This window comes from Temnothorax nylanderi, unplaced genomic scaffold (assembly GCF_030848795.1).
Source record: "Temnothorax nylanderi isolate EJ_2023f unplaced genomic scaffold, tnyl_v1.0 TNYL_tig0228_pilon, whole genome shotgun sequence".
Taxonomy (NCBI): domain Eukaryota; kingdom Metazoa; phylum Arthropoda; class Insecta; order Hymenoptera; family Formicidae; genus Temnothorax; species Temnothorax nylanderi.
Genome location: NW_027249290.1, coordinates 265,975 through 285,966, shown reverse-complemented (window position 1 = coordinate 285,966; position 19,992 = coordinate 265,975). Strand labels below are relative to the sequence as shown.

Here is a 19,992-nt window from a genome sequence, read left to right as displayed (position 1 = left end):
GCCGCGCGAAAATATCGTGTTCGCTGAAAGATAATCGTATTCTCGCGTCGCTTGCGTTCGAAGTAAAATTTAAGAGACTATACTGGAAAGTAAGACTATTTTTTGAAAACGTTCAAGTTTCAGATTTTTATTAGTTCCATAGTTCCATAGCTCCCCGAGAATGAAGAATAGACGTTGCGCTCTCTTCTATCTTTGTGTCGCATTTTTTTGTCAAAGAAGATTAGAAATATATATACACGTATATATAAATCTAAATTGCTATAAACGCGTGTATAAATAATTAAAACATCTTAACTTTTGTTCAAGTTTAAAATTTATAAAGGAGAAAATGGTAAATTGTGAGCAAAGTATGACAGAAAGAAAAATTTAGATAAGAAATATTTTTCTAATGTAAAATTCATTGCGAATAATTATTGGACAAAATCTGAAAGGAAAATATTAAAAATGCAAATGTCGATTAAATATCAAAGCTATGCGATATGCAAAGTGTATGTAAATTTAATTGCATTCGATTGTTCTCCTATTCATTTTATAGACACTAATTCTCAGATTTGTATCTATATACGTATACAACAATATTACGTATACAGCGCTATTTTCCTCGCAATATTCGCAAGCTCTGTAGTTTCTCTCTTCACCATTATATTCCATTGGTATACATTATAATTAATTAATAATAGTAACTTTCTTAATAATATTGTAGTATTCTCAGCATTGTGTCAGATATTGAATTGAATACACACTGTAACGTTAAATCATGAAAAGTCTCCAAATCAAGAAATCTTTGTGTGAGAGCTATAAGAAATTAAAATTTTAATAATATCCTGGAATTTGAGTATCTATAAATTGAAAAAGATAATTGAGATAAATCATATTTATAAATTAATCTGACTTTATACGTTTGTACACCGATTTATTCTTGCGAGACAAGACCTGCGCGAAAAGAGCTATATTACTCGATTATAGGAATTGTCGATCTACGCGAGATCAGATCTATCTATGCCATGAAACTGACTCATATGTCGATCGAGACGTGAACCGAGAAATCCCCTGGATCTTGTACCATGTACGAAGACGGATGACTCTCGCGCGTCCCCGATCTCGTCGAATAGTAAATTGAAAACCGCGAGATCAGAGCTTGGGCTCGTTTTCATAGACCTCATCTTCGTACTCGGCGTCGTATTCGTCATAGTCCTCGGCGTCCCCTTCCTCCTCCTCCTCTTCCTCCACGTCCTCCTCGTCGGTCTCTTTGATGATACCCAGCCTCTTCGCGACGCTCTTCACGTTGTTGATGACCTCCTCTTGCACCAGATTAAAGCTCATTGCCAGCAAGGCAATTCCAAATAGCAGGTAGAGAGAACAAAGGGCGATGCCCTTCTGCGCGTCCACCTTGTATGCCGGCACAAAATCGCCGAAACCTTAAAATAGAAGAGATAGGAAATCGTGCGAGTTTCACGTCATCGCGCTCGAAATAAACGCAAGATCAATAAATAAATGGATACAGATAAGCGAAAGTAAAGCCCCTCTAAGATCGTTAGAAGATATTATATAAATATATGTTATAAAGTTGTTACAAACGTATAGGTATTATTCTAATCAAATTAATTCAATTGGCCCTCTTATTGTTAGTTCCTAAGGCTGACAATGAGCTCTTTCTCTCCCTCTCTCTTTCTAACATAGCAAGATAAAATGTTTGTCTTTGAAGAAAATCGGCTCGTAAGATCGATATAGTTGGCTAATTTCAACGGAATGAGCTTTATGAAGCAGTAATAATAAATAAATTGCAGCACATCTTTTGTGAACCGCAAAAAAGGAATGACTAATTGGGAAACGAACCGATGGTGGTCAACGTGATGAAACAGAAGTAAGCCGAATCGAGGAAATGCCACTCTTCCCATTTGCTGAAAAGGTAAGCGCCACCAAATATGTAACTGACGACCAGAAAGACGCACAGCCAGATAGGCACGGGCTTGGTCGGCTGTCTTTCCTGATCATCCGCAGCGGTATAGTACTCGTAGTCAAAATCAATATCGTCGGCATAAACCTGTCGATGCACGGCAAACCCCATCGGCGACATAATCCTCGGCGACGGCGGTGGTCCCCGTTTGTAAGAACGTGCTGGAGAAAAATATTTAACGATCAGAAGGTACGCGCGCGCTCGTTATATCGATCGGCTTGTTATTTAAGTTGTTATCGTGATGTAGTCTGCAAATACAATTTAAGAGCTTTGAATGACTTGGATACTCTCGATAATTATAAATACATTTCACACATAGAAGTTAGGCTAGATACAAGATAAATATACGTTATAGAAACATATTACTCCATATCACGAATATCGTTACATATTTTCATTCTAAAAGCTCAACTCTCATTTACAATTAGTCAATTGGACCTTAATATCCATCGCCAATATAAATCGTTTAGATATCATTTAGTCTCATTCTTCTCAAATTTCCACAAAAAAAAAACGGTTATTACGAATTTATTAATTTGACCAAATTTATTTACGTTTATCACCATTCGCTCACCGACAGAATAATTGCTCCTGGTGCGTCTACTTTTAGTAGATTGCGACCTTCTCATATATTCCATTTCCAAATAGATAGAAGATGGGCGAGGTCCTGACGACGAACTCGTTCTATGATTCGTCGTCGTGGCTCCTTCCACAGAAAGACATCTTCTCGGCAAGGATCTGGGACTAAAGGAAGTTCGCTTTTCAACGCCATCCAACTCTTCGGGTGTTTCGTTGCTTTGCGGTTTCTCCGAGTTCTCGACTGTAATAGCGTCGGTTTTGTTTAATTTCTTCAAGCGCTTCAAAGAGCGATCTCTTTCATCATCTTAAATAGCACTGATCTACTTATTTGGATTCTGAACTAATAATCGAGTACCATTATATTAACAATTAACATATAGAAGATAGCATGTGGTAAAGCGATAAGAAAAGTAATGCGTTACAACAAAAAAACTAGCTATTGTTTCATGCAAAGAGAGAATTCTTGATTTTTGTTCCGCTCTTATAGTTAGAATAGTTAGAATTATGTATTGTATTATATTTTATATTGCGATGTATGCAAGTAATTGCGATAGAGTAATAACGATACTCACCCTTATCTTGAGGCGGCTGCCTCCACCTCGACGTTTCGTCTTCAAAATCATCCAATGCGTATTTGTTGCACAAAACTGGCGAGCGATCCGCTTCGTTCGGACTCATCAGCAATTTTCTGTCCAGCGACTGTGTCGTTATTCTGGGTTTAGCTATACGCGATAATGAAAGTAACGCAAACCAGCCGATAGTTATTAATTAATCGATGAGTTGATAACGAGTGCAATGCGGCGCAATCGATGCGCTTGAATTAATTAATTAATTCAATCGAACGGGTGTTTTACGGGGACTTCTGACGATAGCAGCACTTTGTATCTCACTTGTGTGATTTCGCATGATTTCGTATGTGATATCGACATATCGTTTGCAACTCTTTTGTTATGTAAATAACGTACATACAAACAAGATAAACAACAGAGATAGATTTGAGAGATTCGGTTAAATTTAATATAAATTTAATTTGTCGCCACATATATTTGTTTCTTTATTTTGATTGCCTGTGCGTGACAACAAAATATGTAATATCTCTTTTTACAAAATCGGTTCGGGATACAACTCTTTACGTATACATTATTTTTTATCTGTTAACTTTATGATTAATTTAAGGACGTTCTCCGGTCCTTATACTAGAGAAAATCGATTTTCTTAGGATTTTCTTGAAACTGTGAATATACGTTAATTTAGGTGTGCTTTATGCGTGGTATAAATTTCAGTACCTCTTCCGGTATAAAAAATAAAGATACTGAGCCTCAAAGTTTCAAAAATAAAAATTTAATTTTAATTTTTTTTCAGTTTTGGCATTTTTTCCTTATAGAACTCGACGAGAGGAGCAACTTTGGTCCTCTTGGCCAACCTCGTATCTCTTACCGTTTGGCCTGGAAAACCTTTTCATTAGTAAAAGTTGAAACTTTGAGGCTCAGTATCTTTATTTTTTATACCGGAAGAGGTACTGAAATTTATACCACGCATAAAGCACACCTAAATTAACGTATATTCACAGTTTCAAGAAAATCCTAAGAAAATCGATTTTCTCTAGTATAAGGACCGGAGAACGTCCTTAAAGACAACATGATTAATCAATGAAAGCAATAAAATAAAATAAAATGAACGATTGATAAAGTACCTCTTACGCTTCTCGGAGTCGCCAGTGGAATATCCGAATAACGTGGTACAGTTGCGGCCTTAATTTCCATTGGATGATTTGTAGAAGGTGGATAAGCTATTGCCTTTGATTCGCCTCCTTCCAATCGTCGAGACATATACCTACACAATTTGTCTTTTCTACTTTTATTTCTAATTTTATTATCTTTTATTATTTTAATTATTTTCATAATTAATTCATATTTGTATGATATAACGTTGCATTAATTTAATGACTAAATTAATTAGAAATGCTGTTTACAATGCTGTAAAATATTTTCTTTGACAAATGACTTCGAATTGAAGCAAACAACGATCTCACCTACAATCAGTATCAGAATATGAGGACTTTGTCATACTTTCGGAGAGTCCTAAGGCCGAGTCGGCCGATCGTTGACTCACTCTGATGGATCGGCGAAACGGGCCTCTGTTTGATCCATATCTCCTTATAAAATATGATATAATAACAATAATATAATATACAATCGTGCATAGATATTTTTATTTTTATATACGAATCAGGACATTAGATTATACCTATTTAATTTTTCAATAAAATTCTAATCTACTCTTTAAGAACGCGTACTGATCCGTAATTTTTACTTTGTAATAATTTACAGATTACATAACATGTATGTATATAGTGCATACGTTTATAAAATTTTTTTTCATTACATTTTTATATTACCTATATATGTTACAAGTATTAGAATAGAACGTTTTTTTAAACTTTTATAATATATCATATATAAAATTACCCTGGTTGACGAACAGAATGCGATCTAACCATGTTGTTACGTCCTCGTCGTTTTTTTGGTGGTTTTGTGCATACGTAACAGCACACTTTCCAATATAGAAACCTAAAAATACAATAAATACGAAAAAAACCGATTATTTTTCAGCGCTAATGAAAACTAGTAAGTAAATGTTTTGTGTGTGTGTGTGTGATTAAATATTGTCTGTTACCTAAAACTCGACGCCATCACGTCTCCGATGTTTGATAGGCAGAGCAACATAAGAGGAATGCCGAGAATGGCGTAAAAAATAGTTACTACTTTTCCATTTTTTGTTTTTGGTGCAATATGACCGTATCCTAAAACAAGAAATAAAAACATAGAATATATCAATGTATGTACATACATATATAAAAAAGAAAGATTTTTATGCGAGATCACAGATTTATTCGAAAGTTACATGAAGCAATTGCGTAATACGAAATTACTATTGTTTGGTTACGTCAGTTATCGCAAATAAAGAGTTTTGCGGATATATACCATATATATATATATATATATATATATATATATATACACTGAGAGAAATAATTTTTTTTTCAAAAAAAATTTTGTTGGTTTAATAAAACCGGAAGATTGTATGTTGCCAAGCAGATGATTTGATTGGCTTATGCCCGTTCTAGACTGGAGGATGATCCTACTCTCGGCTCATCCTCCTTTCTATAGTGTACGTGACATAAACTATACATAAACTATAGATTTTTACCCGTCTACACTAGAGTCACAAGTAGGATCATCCTCCAGTCTAGAACGGGCATTAACAAAATATTTGTACAAAATATTTTGTTCTTTTTGTTCTTTTGACTATTTTGTTTGTTGACTATATTGATTTGTTCTTTTTAACTAAATATTTTATACTATCAATTATACATAATATAACATTAACTAAATATTTCTTTGAATAAATTTACTATTTTTAAAAACGTTAATGTTCTTGGTTCAACAAAATTATTTTATTGAGTTAACAAAATTTATCATTAACTTAAAAAAAATGATTTTGTATGATACCATTTTCAGAATTCAATTATTTCATTTTGTTCAAATAATAGACGTGTACTTAATTCAATAAAATAAATAATTGGATTAATAAATTGAAAAATCAACAAAATTGTTTTGTTGATTCTACAATATTTTTCCCTCAGTGTATATATATGTATGTATATGCACATCTTACACATATTATATATGCGTGCAAGTACACAGGTGCAAACTTGTGTAGACAAATGCACGAACGGTTCTTGTGAAGGAAATTTCAAATTATAAGTCAGAAGCTAATCATAGAAAGTTGATGAAATTTAAAGCTTTTTATCAGACACAGAAACTACAACATATCACAAATTGACCACAAAGAAAACGTTTTTCTCATAAGAATTTTGTGAAATCCTCTAATCATCGACTTAAAGTCTCAAATTAGAAAAACTATAGATATTTGAAAGTTGACAAGATCGTTCAAGTTTTTAGCTGCACTCGCCTCGGCCTTGAATCTTTTTTTCGAGGCTTCGCACAGTCTCGCAATTTCATCTACAAGTCTGGGTCAAGGTCGCCGAGATTCCTTATCGATGATACGTGAAAACTATTCCGTCTGTTACACAAGACCCGTTATTTGACAGCGTGATTTGCATTCCCGGTTATCGAATATTTTATAACTATTTTCTAAAATTAATTATTAGAAATAATTCGCATTTCTCTATTATTAAATCAAGGATAATAAAAAAATGTATACATAGTTCTTTAAATTTTTTAATTTGAGTAATAATATAACTATGTGAAAAATGTCTGATAATACCGAGAAAGTGTATTATGGAGGTTCTGTAGAAAAAATATAAAAAATAATTTTATAATGAGATGCTGTACTAAAGTGTCGAACAATATTATTGAAAAATATTGAAAATTTTGAGAAATAAGTATTTTCTATTTAAAATACGATATTTTTTGTAGATAAAATAATAATATGATAAAGCCTGTGTGATATTAAATTATCCGAATTAGGTCAATGTTACCCACTTTTTAAATCCAAATTATTTAAATGATTTCGATTATGCAAATCTCAAAACCGTTATTTGAATTGCAATGAGGTAAATAATATATAAGAACAGAATTAATTTATTTTATATATACCTACGACCCCTTCTCTGTACGAAATATCAGAAAATGTCTACCATTTCCAGATTAAACGGGATAAACTCTATCGATCTTTTTATTATGTTATTCTGTTAATTCCTCATTGATGGAAGTTGTCTATTGCAAGAAACCTAGTCTAGTCAAAATGCACCCATAATAATAATCTTTCCACTTTATCGAAAGGACGGATTTAGCCGTGTTCTCGGGAAACGTGAAAACAGAAACGGCGATCTAATTTCGTAATTTTACCCCAAAGAAGCCATTTGTCACAACGAGTCACAAGCAAAATGTGCGACGAAGGCAATTTGGATCGCTTCTTGAGCAGGATTGATTTCACGACTTTGCGCGATAAAAAATTTTGCAGTGAAGAACAGCTCTTTCTGATATTTAATTATGATGAGGCGATATAAGTATTGTATTTAAGTGATAAGTATCTTCATCTGATTTTGTTCAATTATAAATAGTAATGTTTATAATAGAAACTTCTTTCTCTATCACAACTATCAAAAAAGAAGAATTTCCTCGCATACAGTATAAATTTCAGGTGCAGAATCGTACTATGTGGTACTATGCAACCGTATGCAACCAGGATGGGAAAGTATCCTGAATAAGAGTACCTATATGTAAAGTAAAAACTCCGTTTTCTCATAGTGAATGCATAAAGTCTCCGAGAATCCCAAGATGTCAAAAAGACATTACGATCTACTCGCATTGCGAGGTCTCACCTTTATTCCCCATTTCATTTTTTTAATCCTGAGCAATGTAACATTCTTATTCCGACGAGAAGAAAAAAACCGAGAGAGAGAGGGGGGGAAGAAGAGGATAGCGGAAAGAGATGATAAATAGGTCGATGGCAGGAAATTATTCGAAAAGGAAAAAATATAGAAAAAGGAAGTTGCCTGACACGATCGCGAAGGCCAAGCAACTTCGAAGAAATGAATTTTTGCCATTGTCGAAGGATTAGTTCGCTCAATCGTGATAAGGGTAACGTTCGTCTGTTAAAAATTTCAATAAAACTCGATTTCTTATCGACGAGTCACGTCTAATATCACTGAAGCTAATTTTTTATGCAGTTGTAAACAGGAAATGCCATGGTTCCGAGATTGAGAGAGAGAATACATAATAATTTCTTGTTTGAAATAGATTCTTTGAAATAGTAGTGCAACCCATTATATAATAACTTTCCAAACATAATACGATAATCAGAGATCACTCAAAAGCTGGGAAATATTATTAATGCGAATAAAAATATACACATATACTTAATATTTAAAAAATAATATCGCAAATATGATTACGTTAGGTCTCCTAATTTACTATAACTATTCCGTGATAAGATTGACAAGCAGGCCAAAAGTCGCGAGGAACGGTCAAAAGTACGCCATTTTTTATCTTAGTTACGAAAGCAGGAAATTACTTAAAAAAAGATCACGTGTCAGGAAATGAATTTAAAAAAGCGAAGAAACGTTCTTTCCGGTGAGACCGGGAATTGAAATATCGCGAATTCATACAGCAAGCTTCTTTCAAAAAGTAGTGAGGATATTTTTTTAATCCTCGAAAGATTACAGTGTTTAATTCAATCTTGCATTTTGGAGATATTTACTTAAAAATACTTTGGTAGAAGAAGAAAGCTAAACAAATTGGAGTAAAATAGCGTTCTTGTCAGTCTCAGTTTTCTTTTAAATCGTAAGTATTTAATTTTTAAAAATACCCACAAATTATGTTATTATTATTTGTTGTTATTATACATTGTTTCTTATTTACTTATATATAAATAATTTCTTTTATCACTGCTGATATTATTTTCCATCAATCTCTTTTACGTTTTCTATTCCCTTTTAATTTTTCTATTCCCCAAAATTGTAGATTTAATCCGCCTACAAATTTTATAATTAAATTTATAACTGATAATGATGATAATGGTGATGATGGTGAATTTATAACTTGATGAACTTGAAATAAAATATCTAAAAATATATTAATTGAATATCTGTGTATGTAATATGTGTTGCAATAGAAAATGACATAACATGTTCTAAACGAGTGAAAGTATTGAGCATCGTTCACCTTTAACGCCTTTAAGCTAGTAAGCTCGCTCGGAAAGAGGTCACTTAATCGAATTATAGATTTTCTCTTAGATTTACTAAGTATTCATGATCGTCAGTTCTCAACAGTTTGAATTCAATTTTTCTATAAATTCTTGAAATATCCGCGAGCAGTTTGCAGTTTGCATATTCAGAGTTTACATAAAAAATGCATATTTGTTAGTTTATTTGTAGCTGTTTTGCTCCAGAATATAAAATTCCACCGTTTTTAAAGTCTCGTATTTTAATCTCGTAATAAAAGAATGCCATTCCAGGAATGAATTTCAAAGCAGCCACAAAATAAGAGTGTTTTCTGTTTTGACACGTTTGTCCTTTCCTTAGAAATGCAAGTCTATGCACATCTACATTTGAATTAGTTTGTTAACTGATAGAAAATCATATAATATTTTCAAGATAGTTTATTGAAAATATTTCTGTTGCTAATAATATTAATATTGTAAATAAATATTATTCTCTGTTTTTATTTTTCACAATTTCATAAATTGATTCTATCTAATTCGTTTTAAATCAAATAACGAAAATAGTGATCCATTTTTTTCTCACTTTATCTCAGCAAAGAATTATATATATATGTATATATATATATATATATATATATATTTGTATGTATATATGTATGTATGTATATTGTAAAATAATACGATTTTAAAGTAACAAATTGGCAACGCAATAAAAATATAATTTTACAGACACTCGTGGCTTGTAGTTTTTGTTTGACATTTGATGCGGATTCGTGAACAAATGTAACTTAATGAAGGATGTATTTTTCAAAAGTGAAGGCTGAAAAAATCTCTAATGGTGGTAATTTCGCTGTCGAGCGGGACGAAGACGCAGGAATTAACGTTACGCCATGTGTCTTGATTTTACTTTAAGAAGGAGGTCAAAGAGCGCGCACTAGTGCGATCAACCAAGCGGCTTCTCTCCTTCGGAGTCGAAGAACTGGGTTTTCCCAGTTTGAAGGACGGGCGCTCGAAGGAGCGGAATCGGCCTCAAACGCCTACCGGATCTATCCACGCTATATCGCGTAATAACGCGCGTAATACGCTTGTAAATTTACAATGTGCAGGCTGTACATTGTAATTTCGCTGCGATTGTGTTTGCTGCGGCAAAACTAAATCTCATTTAGTTTAGGCTAAATTTTGTTAAACCTATTTATGCTGATATTTTACTTACCGTTAAATTAAGCAACAAAAAAACTGAATTATTACTTTTACAAAAGAAACTAAGGTTGTTTTTTAGATATTCTTCTCATGTTAAATTAAAATGTCACGTTAGAGCGACGTTAGTTTCTACTGAATATGAATAAAAATCAAACAAATGTTCCTATAGCAAAAGATAGAATATTTATTTTAAAGAAAGATTGCAACGTGTGTGTTTTTCTTTTGTAACGTACACATCTCGCGCATTGAAAAGATCACGACTGTTGCGAATTAAATCAGCAATAGCAGGCAAAAATAAGAACTATTTTAAGAAACATAAGATTTAAAAGAAAGCTAAGAATTTAAAGAAATGGTTCGCTGGTGATACCTACTCTAAGAAAAAAAAATGTAATTTGATTAAAACACATTTCATAGGTAAATTTTTTTCAATTGGAAAATTGATCGTAGAAGATTATAAGACAGAAGTAATTTTTTCAAAATGACGACCATAACCGTAATCCTCTTATCCCATTACGTATAGTAGCTGAGTAGCATATAATAATTGACATTATAAGTACAAATCTGAAATATCAATTATTAAAATATTACCAATGTTTATAAATGTGCATAATTTAAAATTTATACATTATCAGTGTTAATAAACGCGTAAATTTTTGAATTTGTATTTTTATCAAAAACGATATTGCGTGTTGCATGATGCAGCCGAATTTTTGGGATCTGCATGGAAACAAAGGAAAACAGTCCATTGATCGCAGATGATTATCATTCGAAAAGACCTCGAAACGTAGCGATGCGTTCACCTTCCCGCTATGCATATAAAGACGTGATTCACTTTCACTCTCATTTAGTCGACGTCGAATGTTATGCGTGGCCGTACGTCTTTCTTTTCTGGCAATATTAACTAATTGCAAGACGTATTGCGTTAAGACGTATCGTTTTGATTCTGCCACTCGGCGGATGATAAAAATGCGCGCGTTTTTTTTTATTGTTTTCATCACGATCGCGACGGCAACCGCTGAGAATGATGAATCTTGGACATGGAATGATGATAAACAAAAAACTAGCCGAGACGGCGATGCCAGGTGTGTTGTCAATCTGATTTATTAATTAGCGGTATATTTAATACTTTAATTTTTAATTATACTTAAATTTTTAATCTGTTTAATCCGAATTTACGATCAGCTTTAAAGGAATCGGGTACTTGTAGCTTATAATTATTGTAGCATGCTTGATACTTGGCGGCATAGCTTCTCTCACGCGGGCTCAACTTTTAGATATCAGGTACAGGAGCCTTCTGAGCATTTGGATAGTTTCGACAACGGCATTCAGTTAGGATTCAGACCTCAGAATCCAGGCCCTTACGGTCCCAACGGCAGACCGCTGATACCGGCGGCGCCCGCATACCAAGGCAATAACGGCGTTCTCGTGGGTCCCGGTGGACCAACGGGAATAATTGGCAGGTATTTCGTTTGCAACAGTCCTTCTTTTAAATATTTCTTCTTTCAAATATTTTGCATTTATGCGCGACTATTAATTAATTGGATGATTAATTAACTTTTCAAAATTGTCAAGACTATATTTAAAAATATCGTGCGATCCGGCACGATATACGTAATCTCATCAGAGTCCCTGCCAGCTAAATCGCATTTTTCAAGCAGATTCATTAATCTCGGAAAATTGGGATTTTCCATCGACCGATATACTCTCCTGGCTTGTTCTATATTAAATTTCCAATGATCCGATTAAAATATATAGCGTCACCTCTTCACAGAGATCGCTTAATTTATAGATATCCCCATTCGTACATTTAATTGCGTACGAGGCACGGTCCAGCCGCGAACAATATTTCACGAGAAATAGCTCATATTCCCGGGCTGCTAACTTATCAGCAATACATACATACATATATACTTTTCATAAATTGAATTAGATTTATGTATTTTATATATAAAATTCCGTTATTGAAAATTACTTCTCCTCAAACTGTCATCATACGTCATCATACGTCAATTATGCGGTTAAACGCTTTTACGTATATCGACTCGCTTTTTTACTCTTTAATTAAAAACTTATTTTCCAAAGTAAATGTTGCGTTAGTAAATGTAGCTGTTAATTTTTAATGTAAGAAAATGTAGAGACACACTATTGATATATTTCAGACCTGCTCGTTTCGAACCGAACGGACACGACGATATTTTGGATTCGGTACCACCATGGGTCAGAGACGATCCCCGTTATCGCGAATTCGACACTTGCAAATGCAGATATAGTTTCAACTGTCCATCGCCCGGCTTGAAATTCGTGAGTTTGATCGAAAGTTCGTGGGTTTGCTCGCGAAAATTCACAAATCCAAAAAATTTGATGAAATTTGGGTTTAACGTTAACGTTTAACCTATGGTGATTTTAGGGCCACTGCGCGAGAGAGAAGAAGTACTGTTGTTTCAACAGCAAAAGATTCCCAGGATTGTCTGGAGGGCTGGGAGGGCATCATTACCCATATCCTGTAACGAAAAGAGTTTAATCTATTCATGCACTTCCAAAAACAATACTGATGTACTCCCAATATATAGATATATGAGTATATTTAACGAGCTCTCTCTCATATATTCAAATTATATTTTCTAAAATATCATCATTTTGGACAAGTTAAAGAAAAATATTTATTGCCATTTTATTGATTTTCATTTTCAATCCAGGTTTCGTCTATTTAAGTAATTCGACATTTTCCTGCGATTCTCGTATCGCGTCTATTAAATAATAATAATTCCTAGGATACGCCGCACAAGTACAGGCCGAATGGTTTCGCGCCAACATCGAATTATTACGGCAATCGAAGACCGTATAGCGGCGGCGACGGCGGCGGCGGCTACCAACATCCGTCTTTCGGTGACTATTACTCAGGACCGTATAGCGGCGGCTACGGTCATCGCAATGAATTCGGGTCGTTACGGCCATATGGCTACGATCCGGAACTCGACGATTATGTCATCTACGAGAGGTCATTGGGCAAGAATCAAACGCAGACGAACGAGAAGTCGGAGACGTATGAAAATACTGAAAAGTAAATAAGCAAATTCTTGTCGATCGAAACATCTTTTCTCGATATTTCTTCATTCTCAATGGCGATGTCAAAGACGTGATAGAGATATAAGTATGTAGAGAGACATAGGTACATACCATACAAAAATACATATACATATGTATATATCTATATATATACTTACATTTTTCACTAAGCGATTATATGACACACAATTAAATGAGAATTTAATACAAACTTATTGTTAATTGCGTTAATAATTAATAATTTTTGTATTAATAATTTAAGTTAAACTACATGTACGATTTGCAAGTGTAAACTATAAATTTATTGCATTGTTTTATAGTAATGCCCTGCCTCATTTTCGAATTTATCTTATATGAAATGTGCATCGTTCTTCCTTTAAAGATTCTCACTTAAATTGGTAAAAATAATCCTGAACAAATGAGTTTTCGCTTTCTTAAAGAATAAATTACTCCGAATTATTGATTCATATGACATACGATGCATGATGAAAGATTAAATTTTCGAACAATACGTATAGCAAGTATTCCAATTAGAAAACAAAACTTTCCATTAACTTGTCTTTGTTTATTAATATCTTATACGGCCGTGCCAACAATTTTGCGAGTATTTAAAATTTCAATCGACTCACCAATCGTCGTGATGACGATGATGGAATAAAACAGAGCACCGGCGAATGTCCATTGAATATCATCCTCCTCTTCGCTGCCATCCCATCCTTCCTTCTCCATTTTTTTCAGGAGGCAATCCTCGAATTTCTGCATTGCGCATTATTCGTGAACAAATAATCTTCTGTCGAATCGTATCAAATTTCAAATTTAACATAAAAAGAGTAACATTTTGCATTTGCGTGTTACTTTTCTAATGACTTGTCGAGTCATCTACTTGTAGTCTTGTAGAAGTAAAATAGTAAATGCTCGTAAATCTCATAACATTATGCTATTACTATTACACTATTAATTTCTTGATACACACAACTGTCAAAATATACGATGACAGCTGCAAATGAAGTAAGCGCAGCGAGAAAACCAATCAGCATCGCGGAAAAGCGGCAACAATAAATTCGACTATCGACTTAACATGCCTTTTTTTAGAAAGGATAAAAAGCTAAAAAACTATGGATCTAACAAAAACTATGGTGGAAAAAACAAAAGACGTACCTTCAGCTCGCTCAACGCCTGCTCCGTCCAATTTTTGCGAATTAACACGTCGAAATCCTTGGTAATTTCCCATAGCTTTTCCGAAACGTTCCCTCGTATATTTTTGATGCTCTTCTTCACCTGCGAAGAGAGCGAAGAGAGCGCAGGTAAAGAACGATGCGCTTACTCGGCAATCTCGGCATTGCTCGGCATCGCGACATTCGCGACGCTCGGCGACAGTTAATAATTCATTGACACACGAGCGTAGAATATTTGACGTGGGAGAAACTATTTGTCTGTACTCTGTATCCTTTTTTTCTTTCGGTGTCGAATCAATTTCTGTCCCAGTAAATTTTGATCCACAATGAAATTACGTGATAAATATTATATAATGTGTTTTATACAAATAAATTACTAATCCAGGATGCTAGTAAAATTAACAGGAACATATATTTAACATAACTATATAACTGTTAAAAGTATTAAAAGAATAATAAGTCGGAAATATTTTACAACAATATATGTAGAAATATATAATAGAAATAATATAAATATAGCATGATTACATATTGAATACAAATAGCTTTATCCTGTTCTGATAATGAGATAAATTGAAATAAATTGAGGTTAGGTTAGGCTATAAATATTGTACAATGTATACAATATACAATAGACTAGAAAATAAATTCATAAATAGATTCAAAAATACCTAATTTACATATTTAATATAAATCATGTCGATATTTAAACCTAACCTAACCTGAGAAAAATCTCAACTTGATAAATTGTTTATGCATAAATGTTGGCGTATACATTTCGAGATTGGTTTAATTATCAACTTACAATTTACAATTAGAAAAAGGAATTGAGGAATTTCCCAATATTTACTACACTGAAAAAAAAATTGCTAGATTCAAGAAAATTAAATTTGAATCAAGAAAACCATTGTTTTGCGTATCTGCAAGACAATTATTTTCATAATTTGAAACATTTGTATTTTTAGAAAGAAAAAAACATTTATTAACGTAAAAAAATTATTTCTTTAAAGTAAGTAAATGTTATTTATTAAACAAAAAGTATATACTTCAATTGAATAACTAATATTTTAAACTATAAAACGCATTACAAAATAAAAGAAATTTTGTTTTTCAAATAAATATGCAAATTTTTAAAATAAGTAAATCTTTTTTTTAATGAATCAAAAGGTTTGATTTCTACAGTAGTAATAAGAAAATATATTTTTAAACCAAAAAACTGCTATTTTGAACAAAATAAATCATTTTTTGTTTTAAGTAAATTGTTAGTTGAATTAAATAAGCAATACATTTTATAAACCTTCAATAACAAAATATATTTTTAAATAAAAAAACTCATTTTTAAAAAAAAAAAATATATTTTCAAAATAAAAAAATTCATTTTTAAATGGAAACCATAATTACTAAATTTGAAAAACGATATCATTTTTTAAGTAAATTATTTTTTTCTGTATAATAAGAAAGTTAATTTATAAATCTACAGTAACAAAATATATTTTTAAATAAAAAAACTCATTTTTCAAAGTAACAAAATATATTTTTAAAATAAAAAAATACATTTTTAAATAGAAACCATGTTTATTAAATTTGAAAAACAATATCATCGACACAGAGTACTAGTACGGGGACAACACTGATTGCCATATCATACTCGCGGCGTGTTGCTTTCGTGCCGCGGTCGTTACCTCCGGCGCCGCAGCGCCGCTCGAGCGAAAATTTTCTAAGTCGACCCAATACATGCCCAGTATTGAGCCGACTCTCGGCCGTAGATTACTAAATCATAATATTTTTATTTCTTTCATTGAAGAAAATATATTTTTATATTTTTTATTATTACAGATTTTTATAATTATTTGTCTACATTAAAAATATATTTATTTTATATGCAAGTAATTAATTTACTTACTTGAAAAAATAATTTAATATATTCAGATAAGTCATTATTTTATTTGAAATAACTTATTCTTTCCATTAAGCTTTGATTTATTTATTTTAATATAATTGCATGTTTAGTAAACCAAAGTATCTATTTTTTCAAATAAAGAAATTCAGTTCGTAAATTTAATAAAATATTTATTTAATTTATGATATTAATATTTAAAAAGGCAATCTTTTTCATGTTAAAAAATAAATTGCTGTTTTTGAGAAAATATTATTTAAATTAAAAATTTTATTTGAAGAAAATTAGTTACTAAAATCAAAATACTTTTATTTCTTTCATTGAAGAAAATATATTTTTATATTTTTTATTATTACAAATTTTTATAATTATTTGTCTGCATTAAAAATATATTTATTTCACGTGCAAGTAATTTATTTACTTATTTGAAAAAAATAATTAAATATATTCAGATAAGTCATTATTTTATTTGAAATAACTTATTCTTTCCATTAAGCTTTCATTTATTTATTTTAATATAATTGCATGTTTAGTAAAGCAAAGTATCTAATTTTTTTAAATTAAGAAATTTAGTTCGTAAATTTAATAAAATATTTATTTAACTTGTTTTATTAATATTAAAAAAGGCAATGCTTTTCATGTTAAAAAATAAATTGCTGTTTTTGAGAAAATAATATTTAAATAAAAAATTTGTATACTTAAAAACAAAAAAATAAAATGTTAAACAAATATTTCTAATATTTAAATAAATATTCGCAAGTATAAAATAAATTCTTTATAAAGTTACAAAATATTTCTTTAAATCAAGGAAATAATACTAAAATAAATATATTTACTTAATATAAACAATTTTTTTTTTCAGTGTAGTATTATAGTCTCACAATTTACCTCCCTCTCGTGATTCGCTTCCAGTGACTCGAAGGCATATGCGCCGATTAGACAATAAGCAACCACCAAGGAGATTAGCGTCACGTGAGAGAAGACGCATCTGCTGAATTTCCATAGGAGCCGGAGGAACTTGATGCACCTCGACGGTTTCTCCACTTCCACCACGTCGAACACCTCCGTTCGCGCGCGCGGCATTTCTACTTGCCAGTTGCCTCCTTTAGATCGCGGGTATTAGGTATATCCTCTTATTAGATTCTCCATTCTCCATTCTCCATTTACATAGCGAATGCGAAACCGCGCTTTACCCTTTACCTTCGTCACTTAGCTTTACTTGCTAATAATTAGATTTTCCCTCTGATCCCACGTAATGAATTTATTGATGTTGTTGTCGAATTTAATATTTCTATCCAACATTTGTTTAAAAGTAAACCGATCGATATAATTTGGATATTGATGAGTGATCTAAATATAAAGGGAAATAATCGTTGCGAACCTAAATTCAAGGAAATAGAATTTATAAATATATCGAGAGAGAGAGAGAGAGAGAGAGAGAGAGAGAGAGAGAGAGAGAGAGAGAGAGAGAGAGAGAGAGAGCATGTAAATATTGCATTAATTTTCGATTTTCTGATAAATGAAAAAGGGAGAGGCTATAAAATCGGAAAACCTCTTAAGTAACTTTTCTTGCTCGTGCTGAATTCCTGCGTCGCGAATATGATATGTTGAATAACCATGAATGTACATATTGAAACTACAACGTTGGATTATATTATACATATTCAAACAATTAAATGAAAAATATATTTTCCCCACAAAATACTTTCCTCACATACCTATATTTTTGAAAATAAATATGCAGCATAGAAAGTTTTATTATAAATGTTTTTGAAATTCAGATATTTTGTATATTAGATATATGAGATGTAATATATAAAATATGAGATGTTGGAAAAATCGGCGCTCTCATCCCGTTTTTATTCTCTTTTTTATATGTGTAATCACTACTGTAAACACGGTGATTTATTTGTACTAGACGTATAATAAAATACATAAGTTTAAAAAAAATCGATAAAAAAATTTGTTTCCAGATTGTTTCCATTAATTTTTTTTCTTAAAAATATTAAGATAATTTTTACCTTAATAGTGTCTATGAAGATAAAGATTTTTTTCTAAATAATTGAATTTTAAATTAAAGTTTTATATGTATAATGTGTAGGTATATATATATATATATGTATATATATATATTTTTTTTTGTACCAGTTTTATTGCCCACCATAGAATTATTTTAATTTAAATAACACAATTTTGTTAATATTTACATCGCCAAAGCTCTCGATTATTTTAATCACTCGGTAAATTATTAATGGTTGTTAAAGAAATATTAACTTCGAAATATGAGAATAATGAAATAAAAAATGGAAATTAAAAATTCAAATGAGATATTCTAGTGTAATTGTAAAAAAATATACCAAACGCAAACACACAAACACGGTGACTATTTAATTTAAAGTGTTTAAAGTAATTGTTACATTAGGGCTGCTAATAACTGCAGTTAATCGCAACCATACACAGTCACGAAAGATAAAACTCTTTCGATCGTTTTTCAAATCTTTGGACGATTCTTTAGAGTCCCAAAGGATCTTTCAACATGGACACAGCATAAACTCCTCGTTCACTCGCAAATATCCGAAAGCGTTTTCTGCCATAAGAACACGCGTGTGACTCTCGCATGCCCTCGACACGAAACTAAGGCTGAAAACGTGGAGCGTAGTTGAGTTACATCCGCAAGGCGGTTGTTCCAAATTTATCCCGGCCGGCGTCGAAATTTTGTTCGGAAAACGAGGCGGCTGCGGAGAAGGTGGTAACCGCGCGCACGCGGATCCATCGATGGCTGCGTTCCGATATTCACTGTCAGTACTGAAAATCTATAGTTTACGTAACGTACACTATAGATTTTCAGTAAATATCGGAACGCAGCCTATATATGATCAAAGACTTTTTCTCGCATTTAATTTTAACGGGACATGCCGGACATGCACACCTTTAGAATCTTTAGATTATCGGAAAAAGGAGATTGAGGAATTGCATTATGACGTACAATATATGTATAGGTATACATGCAATACTTTGATGAATAATGCGACATCGCGCTTATGTGACCGCCGCGCGATGGACGCCGCGCCGCGCCGCGCCGAAGCGAATGTACGTCCGGCATTGGTAATTATCGTGGCGGCGCACGGCGTGTATTAATATGACCATGCGGAGGTTACATGAATAAACATGAGGCCGTCGATCATGTAAATCCGCTCGTGGCGAATGGCGACGGTCTCGGGCAAAGCACACAGAGGAGTACTGCGCAACGCGATTCTCCACGAAACCAACGACCAGGGAAGACGATTTATTTTTAGTGACGGCTATTTGCAGAGAAAAACGGGATCGATGAGATGAGCGCAACGCACGCGGATGTGTTAACACAAAAATACATATATATATTCTAGAGTCTTGCCTTTGTTGAAGAATTACGCGCCTCTGCGAATCAT

The 19,992-nt window shown here is 32.4% G+C and overlaps 2 protein-coding genes across 3 annotated transcripts; one reads left to right on the top strand and one right to left on the bottom strand.

Moving 5' to 3' along the window:
* Positions 1–111: 111 nt before the first annotated feature.
* Galene (potassium two pore domain channel subfamily K member galene) lies at positions 112–19,361 on the bottom strand. 2 transcript variants are annotated; one of them, XM_071717862.1, is made up of 12 exons: positions 18,922–19,361; positions 17,453–17,667; positions 14,651–14,770; positions 14,122–14,248; positions 5,213–5,339; positions 5,005–5,106; positions 4,573–4,691; positions 4,230–4,382; positions 3,109–3,258; positions 2,532–2,777; positions 1,837–2,118; positions 112–1,418 (listed from the first exon to the last, which is right to left on the bottom strand). In XM_071717862.1, the coding sequence occupies exons 2-12, from the start codon at positions 17,645–17,647 to the stop codon at positions 1,132–1,134; spliced, it is 1,908 nt and encodes a 635-aa protein (XP_071573963.1). In that variant the 5' UTR covers positions 17,648–17,667; positions 18,922–19,361; the 3' UTR covers positions 112–1,131. The 2 variants fall into 2 exon arrangements, with proteins under 2 accessions (XP_071573963.1, XP_071573964.1); XM_071717863.1 differs by having other exon boundaries at positions 4,230–4,369; positions 4,569–4,691; positions 17,453–17,945; positions 18,922–19,359.
* LOC139779489 (uncharacterized) lies at positions 11,164–13,911 on the top strand. The gene is made up of 5 exons (XM_071717864.1): positions 11,164–11,508; positions 11,701–11,886; positions 12,586–12,727; positions 12,834–12,929; positions 13,198–13,911. Exons 1-5 carry the CDS (start codon positions 11,285–11,287, stop codon positions 13,489–13,491), a joined length of 942 nt encoding a protein of 313 aa, XP_071573965.1. The 5' UTR covers positions 11,164–11,284; the 3' UTR covers positions 13,492–13,911.
* Positions 19,362–19,992: the final 631 nt, after the last annotated feature.